Here is an 18,158-nt window from a genome sequence, read left to right as displayed (position 1 = left end):
AAAAAAAAATATGTTAATGATAGCCTATGAGCTGAGAAAAAAAATTACAAAAAAAACATAATGTTTTAAGAAAGTTTACAAATTTGTGTTGGGCCACATTCAAAGCCATCTGGGCACCGGTTGGACAAGCTTGTTCTAAAGGGATTTTTAGGGTGTTGAAAACCTAACAAAGTCATTTGGAAGACTAAGTGGGTGAAATTGTGCCCTCACTTAAAATTAAAAGATGAGATTCTCACAGTCACATATTGAGAACAATTATAACCTAATAATAGCATGGTGTACAAAAAAGAAATAGATCAACATAGTGGATGTTGCCTAGAAGGCCCAGAAATAGACCTTAGTACATGAAAATATTTAGTGTATGATTAAGGTAGAATTTCAAGTCGGTTGGGGAAAATGGATAAATAGCCAGATAGTGCTGTAATAACAATTAACTATTTGGGGAGAAAATTAAGTTAGATAGCTCTATCTTCAACCATATGTCACAATAAATTGTAGATGAATTAATGAACTATTTTCTGGGAAACTTATTTAAATATGCAAGTTAAAAAATAGAAGCCATAAAGTTGTTAGGTATGACTGTCTAAAATAAAATAAAACCCACTTCTAAAAGCAGATGATGATGATTAGTTCCCTAATTTATGATTATTATTGACAACATTGACCCATTCATCTGTGTTTCTATGAGAATTCTGTTGTGCAGTCTCTAAAATGATTGCGTATGTGAAAATGTGGGGTGGCTATAGCTATGAATATTCTTGTTTGAGGAATTACTATCTTTTTGTATTTTAAATCATGGTGTTTGAAGACTGAATCTACATTATAGAAAATGGGGGACCTTGGTTGGAGAATCTGTCTTACAATACTTGGCCTTTCTTTTACATTAGTCATTTATTCAAAATATTTATTCAGCATTGCTAGGTGCTGAGTATACAGCAGTGATCAAGAGACAGTTCCTGCCTTCAAGCTTATAATATGGAGACAAACAAGTAAACAGGCAGCGTGAGAATTGCTACACTAGAGAACTGTAGAGGGAGTATGGCTGTATTTGGAAAGACCATGGAACTCAGTCCTAGAGGGATCAAGGAAGGCCTCTGGAAAAAGGGACACCTAAGCTCCAATCTAAAAGATAAGTAGGCCTGGTGGGGTGGCTCAGGCCTGTAATCCCAGAACTTTGGGATGCCAAGGTGGGAGGATTGCTCAAAGCCAGCCAGCCTGGGCAACCAAGTGAGACCCTGTCTCTAAAAAAAAAATTTTTTTTAATGAGCTGGGCATGGTGGTGTGTGCCTGTAGGCTCAGTTACTCAGGAGGCTGAGGTGGGGGAATCACTTGAACCTAGAAGTTCAAGGCTGCAGTGAGCTATAATCACACCACTGCCCTGCAGTGTGGGCTACAGAGTTAGATTTCATCTCATGAGTGTGGGAATAAAGGATGAATAGAAGTAGGCAAGCAAAAGGGGGAATGAAGAGTGTTGTAGGCAGAGGGAACAGTAAAGTCTGAGACAAGACGGAGTGGGGTATTAGAGATACTGCAAGACTTTAAGTACAGCAAAATTCACCTGCAGTTGAAGTGTACCTATATCTGAAACTAAATGGTATCATTTTCTAAGATGTAGGTAAAAGAAAATGCTTGTGATACACTGGTAAGGAGTAGAGGAAAATTAACTTCCAGCTAATGGCAGACTATCAAGCTACTAAATAGGACTGCTCTTACATATTTATTTATTTATAGACAGTCTCACTCTGTTGCCCAGGCTGGAGTGCAGTGGTGCAATCTCGGCTGACTGCAACCTCTGCTTCCCAGGTTCAAGTGATTCTTGTGCCTCAACTTCCTGAGTAGCTGGGACTACAGGCGTGTGCCACCACGCATGGCTAATTTTTTTATTTTTAGTAGAGACGAAGTTTTGCCATATTGGCCAGGCTGGTCTCGAACTCCTGAGCTGAAATGATCTGCCCGCCTCAGCCTCCCAAAATCCTAGGATTACAGGCATGAGCCACCATTCCCACCCTGCTCTTACACCTTTTTTTGACAAGAGATCAAAGCAGAAAAAGGAGTTCATAATACTTTACAAAATCTAGCCTTAGCCTCTCAAAAGTTTAATGAAATTCTCAACCTTTTTATTTAGTTGTTAACATTCACCTTGTGTTCTAGTTAATGAGAACTGAAGACTCCTACCAACCCCCACCCCACCATATAACAGCTCCTCAGCCTGCTGAGGCAAATGTACATATCAGAGTCTCTGTCTAGAGGCCTCACCTTACTTCTGACTTTAAATAGAAAAAGAACTTCCCCAGCTGACCAAAATGAAAAAGAGAACCTAGATTGAAATTATGGTCCAGATATTATACACATAGTTAGACATCAGCTTAGATGGTGGTTAGGATGTGCCTGAGATGGATGGGGATGATCGAGGTAAGATAGTCAGTGATGAGTGCTGTTGTTGGCATTCTAGGTACGCCTACCACATATAAGCACATGTGGCTGTCAGCTGAGCCAGATCCCCAAAGTATAACTTTTCTAGTGGTCTATTTTGCAATTAAGAATAACTTTAGGCTGGTTGTGGTGGCTCATGCCTGTAATCCAAGCACTTTGGGAGGCCGAGGCGGGTGGATCACCTGAGGTCAGGAGTTCGAGACCAGCCTGGCCAACATGGCGAAACCCCCGTCTCTACTAAAAGTACAAAAATTAACCGGGCGTGATGGCAGGCACCTGTAATCCCAGTTACTCAGAAGGCTGAGGCAGGAGAATTGCTTGAACTTGGGAGGCGGAAGTTGCAGTGAGCCAAGATCGTGCCACCATACTCTAGCCTGGGTGACAAGAGCGAGACTCCCTCTCAAAAACAGAGCAAAAAAAAGAAACATTGTATACCACAGAAAGATTTTATGTGAAAGACTGATCTGCTAGCTAAAGACTGTCCAAGTTTTAAGGCACTGAAAATGGTCTTTAAACAAAATAATTTTCTCTTGGAATTTTCTATGAATGCACTGCTTTCTCAACCACAGTGTAAGCTTTGACTTGTCTGCCCTCTAGTGGAGGCCCATAGTTAAGTTAACCAGTGTCACTGGCTTTAGAAAAACTACCTAACTTTTCTCCATTGGCTTTCCAAATTGTAGTCTGTTTCCTTTAAAAAAAAAAAAAAAAATTGCCATGAAAACAACATATTTATAATTTTCTAAGATGCTAATAAATACCTTCCCTGGCTGCCTCATAGCATCAGGTTTAGGGTCCTGTCTCCTGCAGCTTATCTTTGCAGCCTACCTTAAGGAAAGCTCTGGGTTTCAACTCAGCTAGTTAGTTCACTGCCACTCCAAGGTGTCAAATGTATTTCTACTGCTCTTCCCTTTTCTTGATGTATCTTCAGAATTCCTGTGACATGTACTTCCTGTGCCATACATTTATACTGTATATTTTGGATCAACTTTTCAGATAAAACAGCCTTACCCCTTCAGGCAGATGACCTCCTTTGAGTATGGTACTGTTTCACACTTTTCTGTGTCCCCTTATAGACTCCAGCAGCTTTCAGTGAGTATATTGATTATTTGCTGTTCAGAGATATTCAATATGCTGACTCTTTTCCTCTAATGATAGTTGAAAAGCTAATTGTCTAGATTTAAATATAAATATTAAAATATTAACATAGTAACAATTCATTTCCCCCTAATGAAAACTGTCTTGGCAGTATACCTACATCTTAAATATTCTAATTTCTTTTTTACTTGGGCCACTAACTGTATTTCCCTACTTTGTAGTTTGAAAGTGATTTTAGAAAGTTTGAGAAAATTATGCTGTTCATTTAGGAGTATTTGTTAAGTAATCGGTGTTGCTTCATTATCCTTTTTTACATGTTCTTCGTCCTTATTTCTAGATAATGTTTCCGTTTGTAATCTTGGTTAGTCCTTTTGTTCTTTATATCCATGAACAATTAGAATGTTTAATGCTACAAGAAAATAACAGATGGATTTTATTTAGCCTCTTCCAAGCGTTGTGAGTGCCTCTTATTGTTTAAGTTTCTTGTGGAAGCATGGTAATCATGTGTAGCAGAGGCCTGGTGCTAAAACCAGAAGCCAGGCTAAGCAATTAGTATAGCTGGTAGGACAGACAAACAAGAAAACATATATAGGCAAAAGTGGCATACAGGCAGGATCCCCAAGGTGAAGCTAAGATCACAGTTAAAGAGTTTTAAACCAAAGTTTAGAGAACAGAAGCGATGTGGCTATAAGTAGAGGAGGAGATACTCAAAATATTTCACAACTAGTATGGTATAGCCATCAACCAATCAGAGAAGATGGGAGCAAAATCTGGAAGTCCCCTGCTGCACTGGTTTACCTGGTTGTTGCTGGATCGTGACATACTTAGAGGGGCTCCAGGCAGCCACTATTTCAATATTTTAAGTTAGTACAGCTGTATCAGTATGCCTTGACTGAACATAAGATTCTATGTCCATCCTGAGGGCTCAGGCTATAGTGAAGGAAATGGACCAAGTGTGGGGTCTTCAGAAAGTGGGATCTGGAATTTCACCTGAATAGAAGGGAGCAGAATCTGGAGCATTCCTTTAATACAAGAGGAGCAACCTGTTCTGGCAGAAGGTGTATTTGATCTTTTCAGACAGAATCCTGACTTGGCTGTGTACTCTTAGGTTACTTTGAGCAAATTTTCTCACTTCCGTGAGGCAGATTCATCAACTGAAAAATAAGACTGTAATCATACCTACATGGCATTCATTCCAGGGTGGTTCACATGAGACAATAATCATGAAGAGACTGTTGACTTTTCTGGTTCCGGCAAACAAGAGAATGACACAGAGGCAGAGTCTTCTTACTATCTTACGATGGGTGCTGCATGCTGTCTGCCCCATATTTAATCACTTATCCTGGATTGGCAAACCAAGTATATGACTAATAACTTAATGGAGGAAAAAAGTACAAAATATAGTGAAATTAGCCTCAGTTTATTTCTGGTTTTCCCACTTACTGGTTGTGAAATCTTGGACTACATTTATTAATTTGTCTAATATCTACTGAACATCTTCTGTATGCTTAGCACTATAAAAATATAGTCCTGCTCTACAGAGCTTACAGTCTAGGAAGGGAAATTTTTATTTATTTATTTATTTTTTTTTTTTTTGAGAGCTGAGTTTCTATAATCATACTGCTCTCCTTAGTTACCTAGCACAGGTACCTTGAGTAGGTAGAGGCTATGTTTACCCTGGGCTTTTTGATGTTGTTTCTCCAAACCTTTAAGCCAAAGGTTTACAGTCTTAACTGCTTATCAGTTATCTACAGAGCTTTTTTAATGTACTGATTCCGAGGCCCCACAACTTGTTGTATGCCGGTAAATGTTTAAAAGCCTGTTTTCTAAGCAGGGGCTCATGTGTAGCATTTGCTGATTTTGCTGATAAACACATCCGCCTTGGCTACCAATGTCTCTCACAAGGTTCCTAAAAATGTTAACAATTGTTATCTAACAACCTAGCCAGCTCCAGCACACCAGTGGACCAACATCAGAGCTAAAGAATAAGAATTTATAGGCATGAGGGCCGGGCACAGCGGCTCACGCCTGTAATCCCAGCACTTTGGGAGGCCAAGGCGAGCAGATCATGAGGTCAGGAGTTCAAGACTATCCTGGCTAACATGGTGAAACCCCGTCTCTACTAAAAAATACAAAAAATTAGCTGGGCGTGGTGGCGGGCGCCTGTAGTCCCAAATACTCGGGAGGCTGAGGCAGGAAAATGGCGTGAACCCGGAAGGCAGAGCTTGCAGTGAGCCAAGATCACACTGCTGCTCTCCAGCCTAGGCGACAGAGCGAGACTTCATCTAAAAATTATAATAATAATAGTAATAGTAATTTATAGGCATGAGGCCTGGAGCTTTTTGTTACCAAAAAAGTTCTAAAAGGGACCCAGAGGTAACCAGTGACTTGCGAAGTTTCCATATTGCATGCCTGTCAGGTGTGACAAGTTCAGAACACTGTAAGACTTGTTGCCTTTTATGACCAGGTGTGGTAGCTCGTACCTGTAGCCCTAGCACTTTGGCAGGCTGAGGTGGGAGGATCACTTGAAGCCAAGAGTTTGAGACCAACCTGGGCAACTTAGTGAGACCTCATTTCTTCCCAAAAAAAAAATCCAGATGTGGTGTACACCTGTAGTCCTGGCTACTTGTGAACTCATGAAGGCTGAGAGGGGAGAACACTTAACCCAGGACTTTGAGGTTATAGTGAGCTACGATCGTGCGTTTGCATTCCAGCCTGGGCAACAGAGCGTGACCCTGGCTCAAAAAAACAAAACAACAACAACAACAACGACTTGTTGCTTTCTAAAACCAATTAATTTGATCTCTAGTGATAGAAAAGACTGTATAACAACTCTGAAATTATCACAAGTGGGTGAGTTAAGTTGCACACATTAAATAACTTTTTTAAAAGTGGAATAAGGATTGAAGACAAAAGACATCCAGTAACAGTTTCACATCCAGAGCTCCGATTTTCTATAGGGCATTGACTGGACTGTGATGTCTCTTAAATTAGCTGTTATCCAAGGACTTTTCGTTCTTTAGAATCAAAGCTATTTCAGCAAAAATTCTAATCAAGCTCGCTTTCTCATTGCTGACCATCCCGACTGTGATTCACATGTATTTGTGTTTTAAAGGAGTTTGAAAGAAACACTAGAGAAATAGCAGGTGTCTCACAGAGGTTTTCTATTGCTTGAAAATTATAGGGAAGAAAGTTTGTTTAATTTAAGATTCCTTAAACCCTGTCATAACATTAATAAGCATAATGTGACTTTGATTTTAATTGTAAGTATTCCAGAATCCTCTGACTTTCTTATTTTTACTTTAATGCATGTCATGTCTCTATAAAATATGATTAAATTGAATATCTGATTCCTGATTCCAGCCAATAGTATATATCTTGATCTAAATTAGACTTTAAAACAAGGTCAGATTATATGGGAACTCCTGATGTGATCATGTCTGAGCCTTTTCCAAACCAGCTTTCTCAGATTATGAGTGCCTAGGTATACGCTCTGGTCTTGGACCATACTGTGTGTCTTTACTGCCACACTTGCAGGTCCTTTCTTGTCCTTAGCCTCCCAATAAGGAGAACACTTCTTTATAGACATTAGCCTGTAAAAATATCCATATGGCCTTCAGTCCACTTTGCACTGATGTAAGAGTTAGCTGCTTTACCCTCCTAAATAGTTCTGTGGCCCTAGCCTTTAGGAGCTCTACTTCATTCACTATCATTAACTACCTGTTTTTCTTTCCTGTTCATTTTGTCTACCTATTCAGTTAATCACCAGGGTTGATAGGGTTGATTAAAGATGGCTACAAATTTTTGCTACTTCTCCCATTGCGTGAGGGGAATCTAATTCTCTCACAAATTCCTTGAATCTGTGTTGGACTTTTTTGGTACACCAATGAAGTGTGGCAGAAATGACATTATGCCAGCTCTGAGCCTAGCCTTTAGGAGGACTAGCCCTTTTGGAGGCCTGAGCCATTATTCAAGAAGACCAACCCTGAGGATACCATGCTTTGAGGAAGCCCAAGATAAATTAGAAATCATGTTTAGACACTCCAGTTGACATTTCCAGTTGAGCCCAGCTTTCCACCCATCTAGGCTATGACATTAGACATGTGAATGAAGCTGCTTAGATCCTCCATGCCAGCTCATGTGCTAATTAAATATCACCTGAATAGCACTGAATGACCCTTAGCAATACCATGTAGAACTGAAGAATCACCCATCTAAGTGCTGCTTGAATTTCTGACCCATAAAATCATGAAATATAATAAAGCAGTAATTTGTTATAAAGCAATAGATAACCCAAACAGCTGTTTTTTCTGTTTCTAGCAGTGGATCTAAGGCTTCTCTTTCAAGTAGCCAAGTGGCAGGCCTTGTGCCTTTATTCCTCCTCAAGCCTGTGTGTTTTATATCCACTTTTTTCAAAAGCCAGAAGCATGGCATTATCTCTTCCAGTTTCAAAGCACATACTGTCTCTTAGAAAGACTACTAGATTCCTTTTTCCTGTCCAATAGATACCTCCTACTATTCATTTATTTCCAAAGGCTGAGGTAAGTGATGGATAATCTGATATCCAGTGAATTGACAATTCACAACCATCTTTTCTGATCATAGAACTGTTATCTTGGAATTTCCATCATTATAGACTCATAACACTAATATTACTTGATAACCTTAACCCCCAATACCTATACCTTTGCTTCAAAAATCCACAGCTGCTCTTCCCCAAATTTATCAGACTGTCATTCTTTTACAGTTTTCAGCTCTTTTGTCTGTTCTTCTCCCTGAAATACTCTTACTTACTTTTTTTTTTATTTTTATTTTTTTGTAGAGACAGTGTTTCGCTATGTGGCCCAGACTGGTCTCAAACTCCTGCTTCAAGGGATTCTTCTACGTTGGCCTTCCAAAGTGCTGAGATTACAGGCATGAGCCACCATGCCTGGCCAATGCTCTTATTTTCCATCTGACAAAAACCCACTAGTTCAAGCCCAGCCAAAAAAAAATAACTTGTGAAGGATTTCCCAACACCACAGTTAGTCACTTCCTCCTCTGTTGCTTCTATAACATTTTGTATGTCCTTCTGCTGTAGGCCTAAATGACATATCGTTATAATTTCTGTTTTATGGAACTGTCTCCCCCACTACAATATGAACTGTTTAAGGACAGTTGTGCTTACTTTCATTCCCTGGTGCCTAGTATCTGAAACATAATAGGTAGTCAATGAATGTCAATGAATGAATGAGAATGAATGAATATATAATTGAGAGCAGGTGGGCTGGGTGCAGTGGCTCACACCTGTAATCCCAGCACTTTGGGAGGCTGAAGCAGGAGAACTGCTTAAAGCCAGAAGTTCAAGACCATCCTGGGCAACGTAGCGAGATCTCATCTTTCAAAAAAAAATAGTATTTTTTATAAATTGAGAGCAAGTAAATGATTTCCTTTTGCTTAAGCAAAAGGAAAGCCTTTGGGTAAGGTATTACTGCCAGAACTTAGCCACAGGCAACTCCTGAGCAACAAAAACCATTCTTTTAACCTGGAAAGGCTAAAATGTAACTGGCATAGAGTCCTTACCAGCAGAAAATGTATAGCTAGTTAGCTTCAAGCGTTCACATGGCATTAGTTAGCTGCTCCAGTCACTCATTCGACTCTTTATTGAGTTCCATCTGCACATAGGGCATTGTGCCAAACACAGAGTGAGATGCAAAGGGCAATGAGGCATGGTTCCTGCCCTTAAGGAGATTACAATCTGATGATGGGAGATAAAACAAGTACGCAGTTGTGACCTAGAAACAGAACTGATAGTACCACAAGAATGATGGGCAGTAACCGTTAGGTTTGGAGGGAGACAGAGAGCATCAGTCAGGTGATAAAAGAAATGTCACAGGCCCGGCGCGGTGGCCCACGCCTGTAATCCCAGCACTTTGGGAGGCCGAGGTGGGCGAATCGTGAGGTCTGGAGATCGAGACCATCCTGGCTAACACGGTGAAACCCCATCTCTACTAAAAATACAAAAAATTAGCCGGGCGTGGTGGTGGGCGCCTGTAGTCCCAGCTACTCAGGAGGCTGAGGCAGGAGAATGGCGTGAACCCGGGAGGCGGAGCTTGCAGTGAGCCGACATCGCGCCACTGCACTCCAGCCTGGGAGAAGAGAGCGAGACTCCGTCTCAAAACAAAAAAGAAAGAAAGAAAAAAGAAATGTCACAAACTACTAGTGTTTGAAACTAGCTTTGAAGGCTGGAAAAGAATATAGGAGAGGGGAGAGGGGCTTTCTAGGTTGATACAACAGCATGAACAAAGAAGTCAACTGGTACATTTGGAGAATGATAAATGAGACGACTTGGATTGGAGCAAATAGAAAGTGTAAAGAATCTTGAATAAGATTTGGGAAAATATTGCTTAACACTCTGCTAGCCCAGTGTTCAAGGCTGGCAGCATCTCCCTCCACCAAGCCTGCGTCTCAGCAAATATTACTTGGGTGCTTCTATAGATTCCAGACATATTTTATTTAGTGACCTGTTTTTTTGATGAGGTAGTAAACAGATTAATAAGAATGCTTTAATCTTTCAATTAATACTTAATGGAGTCAGGCATGTTGGCTCATGCCTGTAATCCCAGCACTTTGGGAGACTGAGATAGGCAGATCACTTGAGGTCAGGAGTTTGAGACCAGCCTGGCCAACATGGCAAAACCCCATCTCTACTAAAAATACAAAAATTACAGGGCGTGGTGGCAGACATCTGTAATCCCAACTACTCGGGAGGCTGAGGTAGGAGAATCGCTTGAACCCAGGAGGCAGAGGGTGCAGTGAGCCGAGATCACACCACTGCACTCCAGCCTGGGTGACAGAGTGAGACTCCATCTCAAAAAAAAAAAAAAAAGAAAAGAAAAAGAAAAAAAGACTTAATGGTTCCTGAACACCCTAAAATTAAATGTAATACCTTACTTTTTCTAGGTCAATTTTTTCTTAAGAACATAAGAAGTAATTATACTCTTTAAAAGCTATTTAACAATAGGGCTCTTGGAAATTAGATCATAAAAAAGCCAACAAACATGTATTTAGTCATTTAATTAATTAGATATTCTCCTATGTATCAGAAAATATTCTGTTCACTAAGAAACTGAGAGCTGTCTCTACACTTTTCTCCTGGTAATTTCCAATATTTTGAACAGGCTGACTGTTTGGCATTTTTCAGTAACAATGTGTGAAGTTACTTGACAAGGAAGATGGTTATATCTGGTCTCTGCACTTGTTAAAATAGAATGGTAAGCATTCCACCTTTGGCTACCATTTGAATGCTACTGTTCAAGATAACTGCATTACCTGATAGTTACTCTTATTAAATAAGAAATGTTGTATCTTTGCTTTTTTGGAAGTGAATTCTGCTGAAATTAACATTATTGAACATTTTTTTCATTCCTTTTAAATCCGTTTCACCCTAAGACCTACAATGCCTTGATGTGCTGAGTTTTTTTTCCCTCAAGTTTCTTTTTCAAAGTAAACAGAAGGGAAAGCAAATTATTCATTTGGCTGGCTATTGAAACATAAAGAAAGAAAAAATTATTTGGGGATCTTGTATGAAAAACACTGTTCTGATTTGCTTTTTAGGGGAGACAAAGGAATTTTCTACACTTTTGGCACTACTTTAAAGTGTAGAAGTCATAGAGGAAAGATGCAAAGGATATTACTTTATTATAAGCCATGAAAAAAGATATTCCTTCTTCTTTAGCTCCCTCCGAATTGCCATCTTGGGGTATAAGTATCAAAGTAAGATTCTTAGTTTAGATGCAGCTGATTATAGCAGAAAGATAGACCCACGTTCAAATCCTGACTCCACCATTTATGACCTTGAATAAGTCCCATAGGGTGTGGTACCCATTCAGTGAAACAACATCTAAAGTACCTAGCCCATACTAGTACTCAATAAATGTAGTTCATCCCTGTAAACATAACTGGCTTTGGCTGCTTGTGCCCTATAAGAAAGCATCAAGGGTGTTTTTGTTTTTTACTTATCCACATATTCTCATCACAATTCTCATAGGTAGAAAATCCACCAAAAAACTGAAAATAATTTGAATTATCCCTCTTATGGTGTGCTTATTTTAGAAATAAGGGCAAGGATATGAAACTAGTAGTAGCCCATAAACATATGAAAGGATGCCCAACCTCATTAGTTAATCTCAAGACAAAGCAAATTAAGACCGTAATGAGATATAACATTAGATTGGCAAAAATGGAAAACATCTGATGATCCTAAGTGTTGGCTAGAATTTAGATCAACTAAAACTCTTACTCTTTCTGGTGAGAGTATAAATCAGTACAACCACTTTGGAAAATAATTTGGTACTATCTTGTAAAGTTGAACCTTTATTTACTCTATGACCCTGCAGTTTCACTCATAGGTATATATACTGTTGATATATTTTGCATGTACACCAAAAGACAGGTACAAGAATGCTGATAGCAGCATTGTGTATGTCACCAAAAAAATAGAAACAATCTAGTCTGTGTAAATAGAATGGATAAACTATGATATATTCGAATTTTACCCCATCAAAAATGAGTGAACTATAGCTATATGAATAAGTAGATGAATCTTTTCAGCATGATATTTAGTTTTTAAAAAGCATATTGGGAAAACTATACACAGTATGACACAGTTTTTAAGCCCTCAAACAATCAAAAATGGTAATACATTGTTTAAGAATACAGGCATATGTAATTTTTTGAAAAACAAGGGAATAAATAATGCAAAGAGGTAGATCCAATAGGCAAGTTAAAACAAAATTCTAAAAAATATTCAAATAATGTCAAAGAAGGCAGAAAAGGAAGAAGAGAGGAATACAAATACAGGGGACAAACAGAAAATAAATAGTAACATGGTAGACACAAATCTAACAATATCAAAAATTGTATTAAATGTTCATGTACTAAACTACAGTTAATGGCAAAGATTGTCATAAAGGATAAAATAAGATTCAAATGCTGTCTGTGGGCAAAAAGCAATAACCAGTTTGTACCTCAATTTCCTCATTCCTAAAATGGGATAATTATAACAGCCATCTCACATGTTGGTAGAACAGTGTTAGTGTAGAATAGACACTCAATGAGGTTATGTAATATGCATAACAATAATAATCATAATGGTTATGACGTTCTTTCTGTAAAAATTCAAATATGCCAAAAATATGACCTATTGATATTCTTTAAAGAGACATTCTTTAAAATATAAAAGTTTGAGTCAGACACGGTGGCTAACGCCTGTAATCCCAGCACTTTGGGAGGCTGAGGCGGGCAGATCAAGAGTTTAGGAGTTCGTGACCACCCTGGCCAATATGGTGAAATCCCACCTCTACTAAAACTGCAAAAATTAGCCGGACACAGTGGTACATGCCTGTGATCTCAGCTACTTGGGAGGCTGAGGCAGGAGAATCACTTGAACCCAGGAGTCAGAGGATGCAGTGAGCCGAGATCGCGCCACTGCACTCCAGCCTGGGCAACAGAACGAGACTTTCTCAAAAAAGAAAGAAAGAAAATATGATAGACTATGTTCATGACTAGAGGATAGGCAAACATTTCTGAGAACCTAGAAAACAATAACCATAGGGGAAAATAATTGCCAATTTAAAAGTTACGGCTCTCACGCATTGTTGATGAGGGTATAAAGTGGTGTAAATGCTTTGGGAGAAGTCCTGGCAATTTTATATAAAATTATACATGCATCTGTCTTGTGACCCAAAAGAAATAAAAGCATATGTCAACCGCCCCCCCCAAAAAAACTTCACAAAAGAATATTCACATAATACCTTTATTTATTTAATGTTAGAGTCTCACTTTGTCACCCAGGTTGGAATGCAGTGGCGTGATCATAGCTCACTGCAGCCTCAAACTCCTGGGCTCAACCAGTCCTCCCACCTCAGCCTCCAGCATAGGACTACAGGTGCCATGTCTGGCTAATTTTTTTTTTTTTTTTGGTAGAGACTGTGTCTTGCTATTTTGCCCAGACTGGTCTCAAACTCCTAGCTTCAAGTGACAGGCATGAACCACCATGTCTGGCTGATAACTTTGTTCATGATAGGCAAAAACTCAAATATCCCAAATGTACCCATCAATAAGAGAATAAATAAATGAACTAGTATATTCATGTGATGGAATCCTTAGTGATAAAAAGGAATGAACTGCTATTTTATGCAACACCATGGGATAAATCTCAAAAACATTATGCTGAATGTTTTTCAAAAATCCTCCCATAAAGTAGTATATAGTATATAATCCCATTTAATGAACAATGGAATCATATCCTGTGTACTAATTTTTTATGGCAAAAATCTGTGGTGGAAAATCAAAACAGGATTGCCTGAGGAGTGGGTGGTGCCACATTTTGACTGGGAATGGCTATGGGAAAAATTTCTGAGGTGATGGAAATGTTCCATTTCTTGATAGCAGTTTGAATTACATAGACACATACATTTATCAAAACTCATTAAATGGTGCACTTAAGATTGTATATTTCATTGTATATAAATTTTACCTTAAAAAAAAAAAAATGGCCAGGTGCTGGTGGCTTATGCCTGTAATCCCAGCACTCTGGGAGGTCAAGGCAGGAAGATAGGTTGAGGCCAGAAGTTTGAGACCAACCTAAACAGCATAGTGAGACCCCGTCTCTACAAAAATTTAAAAATAAAAAACAAAATTATCTAGGCATGGCAGTGTGCTCCTGTAGTCCTAGCTACTCAGGAGGGTGAGGCAGGAGAATTGCTTGAACCCAGGAGTTTGAGGCTGCAGTGAGCTATGATAATGCTACTGCACTCTAGCCCAAGTGACAGAGCAAGACCTTATCTCTAAACAAAAAAGGAAAGGAAAAAACTGTAAAGAAAAACTGAATTCTAATTAATTATTATGCATTTAAAAGCAGATGTACTGATATCAGTAACTTACATCGAAACGCATCCAAAAAATAAGATGGACTGATAGATGGAAAGAGAGATGAATAAACATATGATTTAAAAAAAAGTATAGAAAATATTGGCTGGGCTTGGTGGCTCACGCCTGTAATCCCAGGCCATGGGAAGCCAAGGTGGGCGGATCACCTGAGGTCAGGAGTTCGAGACCAGCCTGGCCAACATGGAGAAAGCCCATCTCTACTAAAAATACAAAAATTAGCCAGGCCATGGTGACACATGCCTGTAATCCTAGCTACTCAGGAAGCGGAGAACGGAGACACTCTTGAACCCAGGAGGTGGAGGTTGCAGTGAACTAAGATTGCACCACTGCACTCCAGCCTGGACAACAGAGCAAGACTCTGTCAAAAAAAAAAAAAAAGTATAGAAAATATTAATGATACAATCTAGATGGTAGATATACAAGTTCGCTATAAGATCTTTCAATTTTATGTTTGAAATTTTTTAAATAATAAAATGAGGTAGAAACAAAAAAGTATAAACTTTGGGATAGTAGTCACATAATAGAAAGAGGAATGGGAGATAAGAGGCAGACAGGTAGAAGCAACAGTGTTGGTACTATCATAGCTCTTAGGTGGAATGGTGTTCATAGGTTTTCATTTTATTGTACCTCATGACTTACATGTTAAGCATATTCTTACATAATATTTAGTGCAATTAAAAAATAATGTGGCCAGGTGCGGTGGCTCACTCTTGTAATCCCAGCACTTTGGGAGGCCAACGGGGGTAGATCACCTGAGGTCAGGAGTTTGAGACTAGCCTGGCCAATATGGCCAAACCCCGTCTCTACTAAAAAATACAAACATTAGCCAGGCGTGGTGGCGGGCACCTGTAGTCCCAGCTACTTGGGAGGCTGAGACTGGAGAATTGCTTGAACCAGGGAGGTGGAGGTTGCAGTGAGCTGAGCAAGACAACATCTTTAAAAAAAAAAAAAGAAAAAAAAGATAAGGAAAAAATGTGAGAAGACTACATTATAATTTGAGATATATTAATAACAATACTGAAGCACTCTTTGTTAAATGATATTCCAGGAAATCATATCTATTTATTACAGTTCCTTTGGGCACAAAAATCTAACATTTACATTTGTTTATCTGAGTCTTTTCATTTTCATTCTTGCAAACTTTCCAGGTTCTGATTATTGATTCTAGAGATAGTTCTTTCCCGTTTTAAACCTTTTTTCAGTCTCTACAGGGCATACCTTTCTAACCTAAAACCTCTCTCTTATATGCAAAGAGTGTAATACACTATGACACTTTCTACCTGTACTCTCTCTGGGAGCAGAATCTTTGTTTTGTTCTTCCTTTGTGGAAAAAAAAAGAGAGAGAGAGAGAGAGAGAGACATGTTTGAAATCAATAATGAAAGTAACATGGGAATTAAAGTTACAGAGCTAGCCTTGGCTGCCTAGGAATGGAGGCAGAATGATATAAAGGTAGATGAGGATGGCTTCATAAATGAAAATGCAGGTGGCTTGTTGGCAGACAGTACACATATTCTCTGAGATTATTTTTCTCCTTCTACCTAGTAGTTCTGTGTTTACCAGATAGGGCAAAAGTGATGAGAGAACAAATACAAATTGGCAGGGAGCAAATTTAAAGAAAAAGCCTCTCCATCTTTCCTCACTTTTCCTTCATGTCAATATTCTTGCCTCTGTGAAGATCTGTATAATATCATAACATACACCAATTTTTAACCCAGGGCAGGGAGAAGTAAATAATAAGCTTTTTCAGCTAGTTGGGAGTCAGTATTTTTTCATTTTAATTCTTCACCACATGAGTCTCCCTGGACAACTTATTTCCCTTTTGCTTCATCATCTGTAAAATATTCATTGAGTCTAAGTTGCCATAAGTTACAAGACTTTCTATTACTTTATGTGCCACACTAAGAAGAAATAAATATTGTAATTGAACTATGATTCAGTGCTTTTTGTTGTTGTCATTGTTTGGCATCCCTGGGTGGGTCATTAACCGTCAGTGCTTTTATATCACATTGATTTATCCTGTGTTATTGTGTGTATTTGAATAAGTTAAAAATAATTGGTACCATCAACCTTCTGGGTTTATAAGGAATAAGTAGAGTAATGTACTTAAGTTGATGAACACAGTGCCTAGCACATTGTAAGTACTCAATAAGTGGTAGCCATTATGTTGATGTTGATGGTGATTTGATCATGAGCACTCTCTTTTAAGTGGTGTTCATTGTTTAGGTTGTTCTTTGGGGAATCAGAATCATTAATAGGTTATCTTGATGAGATTTATTGGTGGTCGTCAGAATGCCCACTCATTTTGAAGCCGAAGTAGCATAACAGTAAAATAACATGTTTAGTTGGTTTTCAGAGGTAATTATTTTAATGAGTAGCACTTCATTGTCAATGAAATTTGTTTATGGACTATTGTTGAAGTTACCTCCAGGAATAAGTTCTATTGACATCAACCTCCTGGGTTGGTTGAAGTCACTTTTTATGACGAGAATTTAGTTCAAGTATACAACATGTGAAACTTAGTAAAACTGTACTAGTGATATTACGATATGAAACCTCAGGTTTTAATTTTTTTTTTTTTCATTTTCTGTCTATACAGGAGGCAGACAGTGGGGAGGAAGAATGCCGGTCACAGCCCAGGAGGTATGTTTGTTCATTATATCCAACGGCATTTTTGTTATAGGATATTTTTGTAGTAGTTATTGTTTTTTCTCTAATTCTTTTCCAGTATTATCAGATTAGCTTATCCTTGTTTTCCAACATGCTTCCTTGGTCTCTCAAAAAACCAGATTGCAGCTGGGCATGGTGGCTTATGCCTGTAATTCCAGCTACTTGGAATTGCTTAAGGCCAGGAGTTCGAGACAACGTATCAGGACCCTCCTCTCTTCTGAAAAAGAAAGAGTGGGAGTGATTGCTTTAGGAATCCAGTTACTGACTCAGAAACTGGGCGCGGTGGCTCAAGCCTGTAATCCCAGCACTTTGGGAGGCTGAAGCAGGCGAGACGGGCAGATCATGAGGTCAGGAGATCGAGACCATCCTGGCTAACATGGGGAAACCCCATTTCTACTAAAAAATACAAAAAAAAAACCTAGCTGGGCGAGGTGGCAGGCGCCTGTAGTCCCAGCTACATGGGAGGCTGAGGCAGGAGAATGGCGTAAACCTGGGAGGCAGAGCTCGCAGTGAGCTGAGATCCGGGCAACAGAGCAAGACTCCGTCTCAAAAAAAAAAAGAAAGAAAGATTTTTAAATGGTACACTGGTTTAAAAAGAGGCAGAAAGGTCAATTCTGGCTCAGTTTTCACCCAAGCATCCGAGGAATTATCTTAGGTAATAAAAAAGCAAATTTTCCTTACCTTTTAGGAAAATATCAACTGAAGAACATTTCAGCCTTCAGTTTTGTACTTGTGTTTGTCATTCATGTTTGACAAATTTTGGCAATTCTTGCAGATTGGTAAATATTTCACTTTGTTTTTATACAAAGGATATACTGAGTAACATACCCAATCTTTTAAAATGCAGTGAAACTTTTTTACCCCCCCCCCCATGGAATAGTGGGCATGTTGTTAGAAGGGTGCCAGTACCCACTGACATTAAAAGGAAACAATTGTGAGAGAAATCTAGGAAGTATAAAATAACATTTATTTTATCTCCTTTAAGGGGTTTTTGAAAGTAACTCCCTCCCACAAGAAACAGGTCTGGTAA

The 18,158-nt window shown here is 38.9% G+C and overlaps 1 protein-coding gene across 3 annotated transcripts in view; it reads left to right on the top strand.

Annotated features, from left to right (window-relative positions):
- The window catches only part of SSH2 (slingshot protein phosphatase 2), a 321,074-nt gene that overhangs the window by 126,044 nt on the left and 176,872 nt on the right, over positions 1-18,158 (top strand). For all 3 annotated transcript variants that reach the window (XM_011940852.1, XM_011940851.1, XM_011940854.1), the window contains one exon: positions 17,058-17,101. In XM_011940852.1, the coding sequence (XP_011796242.1) occupies positions 17,058-17,101 (44 nt within the window). The remainder of the gene's footprint in view (positions 1-17,057; positions 17,102-18,158) is intronic.

This window comes from Colobus angolensis, unplaced genomic scaffold (assembly GCF_000951035.1).
Source record: "Colobus angolensis palliatus isolate OR3802 unplaced genomic scaffold, Cang.pa_1.0 Scaffold193, whole genome shotgun sequence".
Classification (NCBI taxonomy): Eukaryota; Metazoa; Chordata; class Mammalia; order Primates; family Cercopithecidae; genus Colobus; species Colobus angolensis.
The sequence above is the reverse complement of the archived record's forward strand: the minus strand, read 5'-3'. Positions and strand labels throughout refer to the sequence as shown.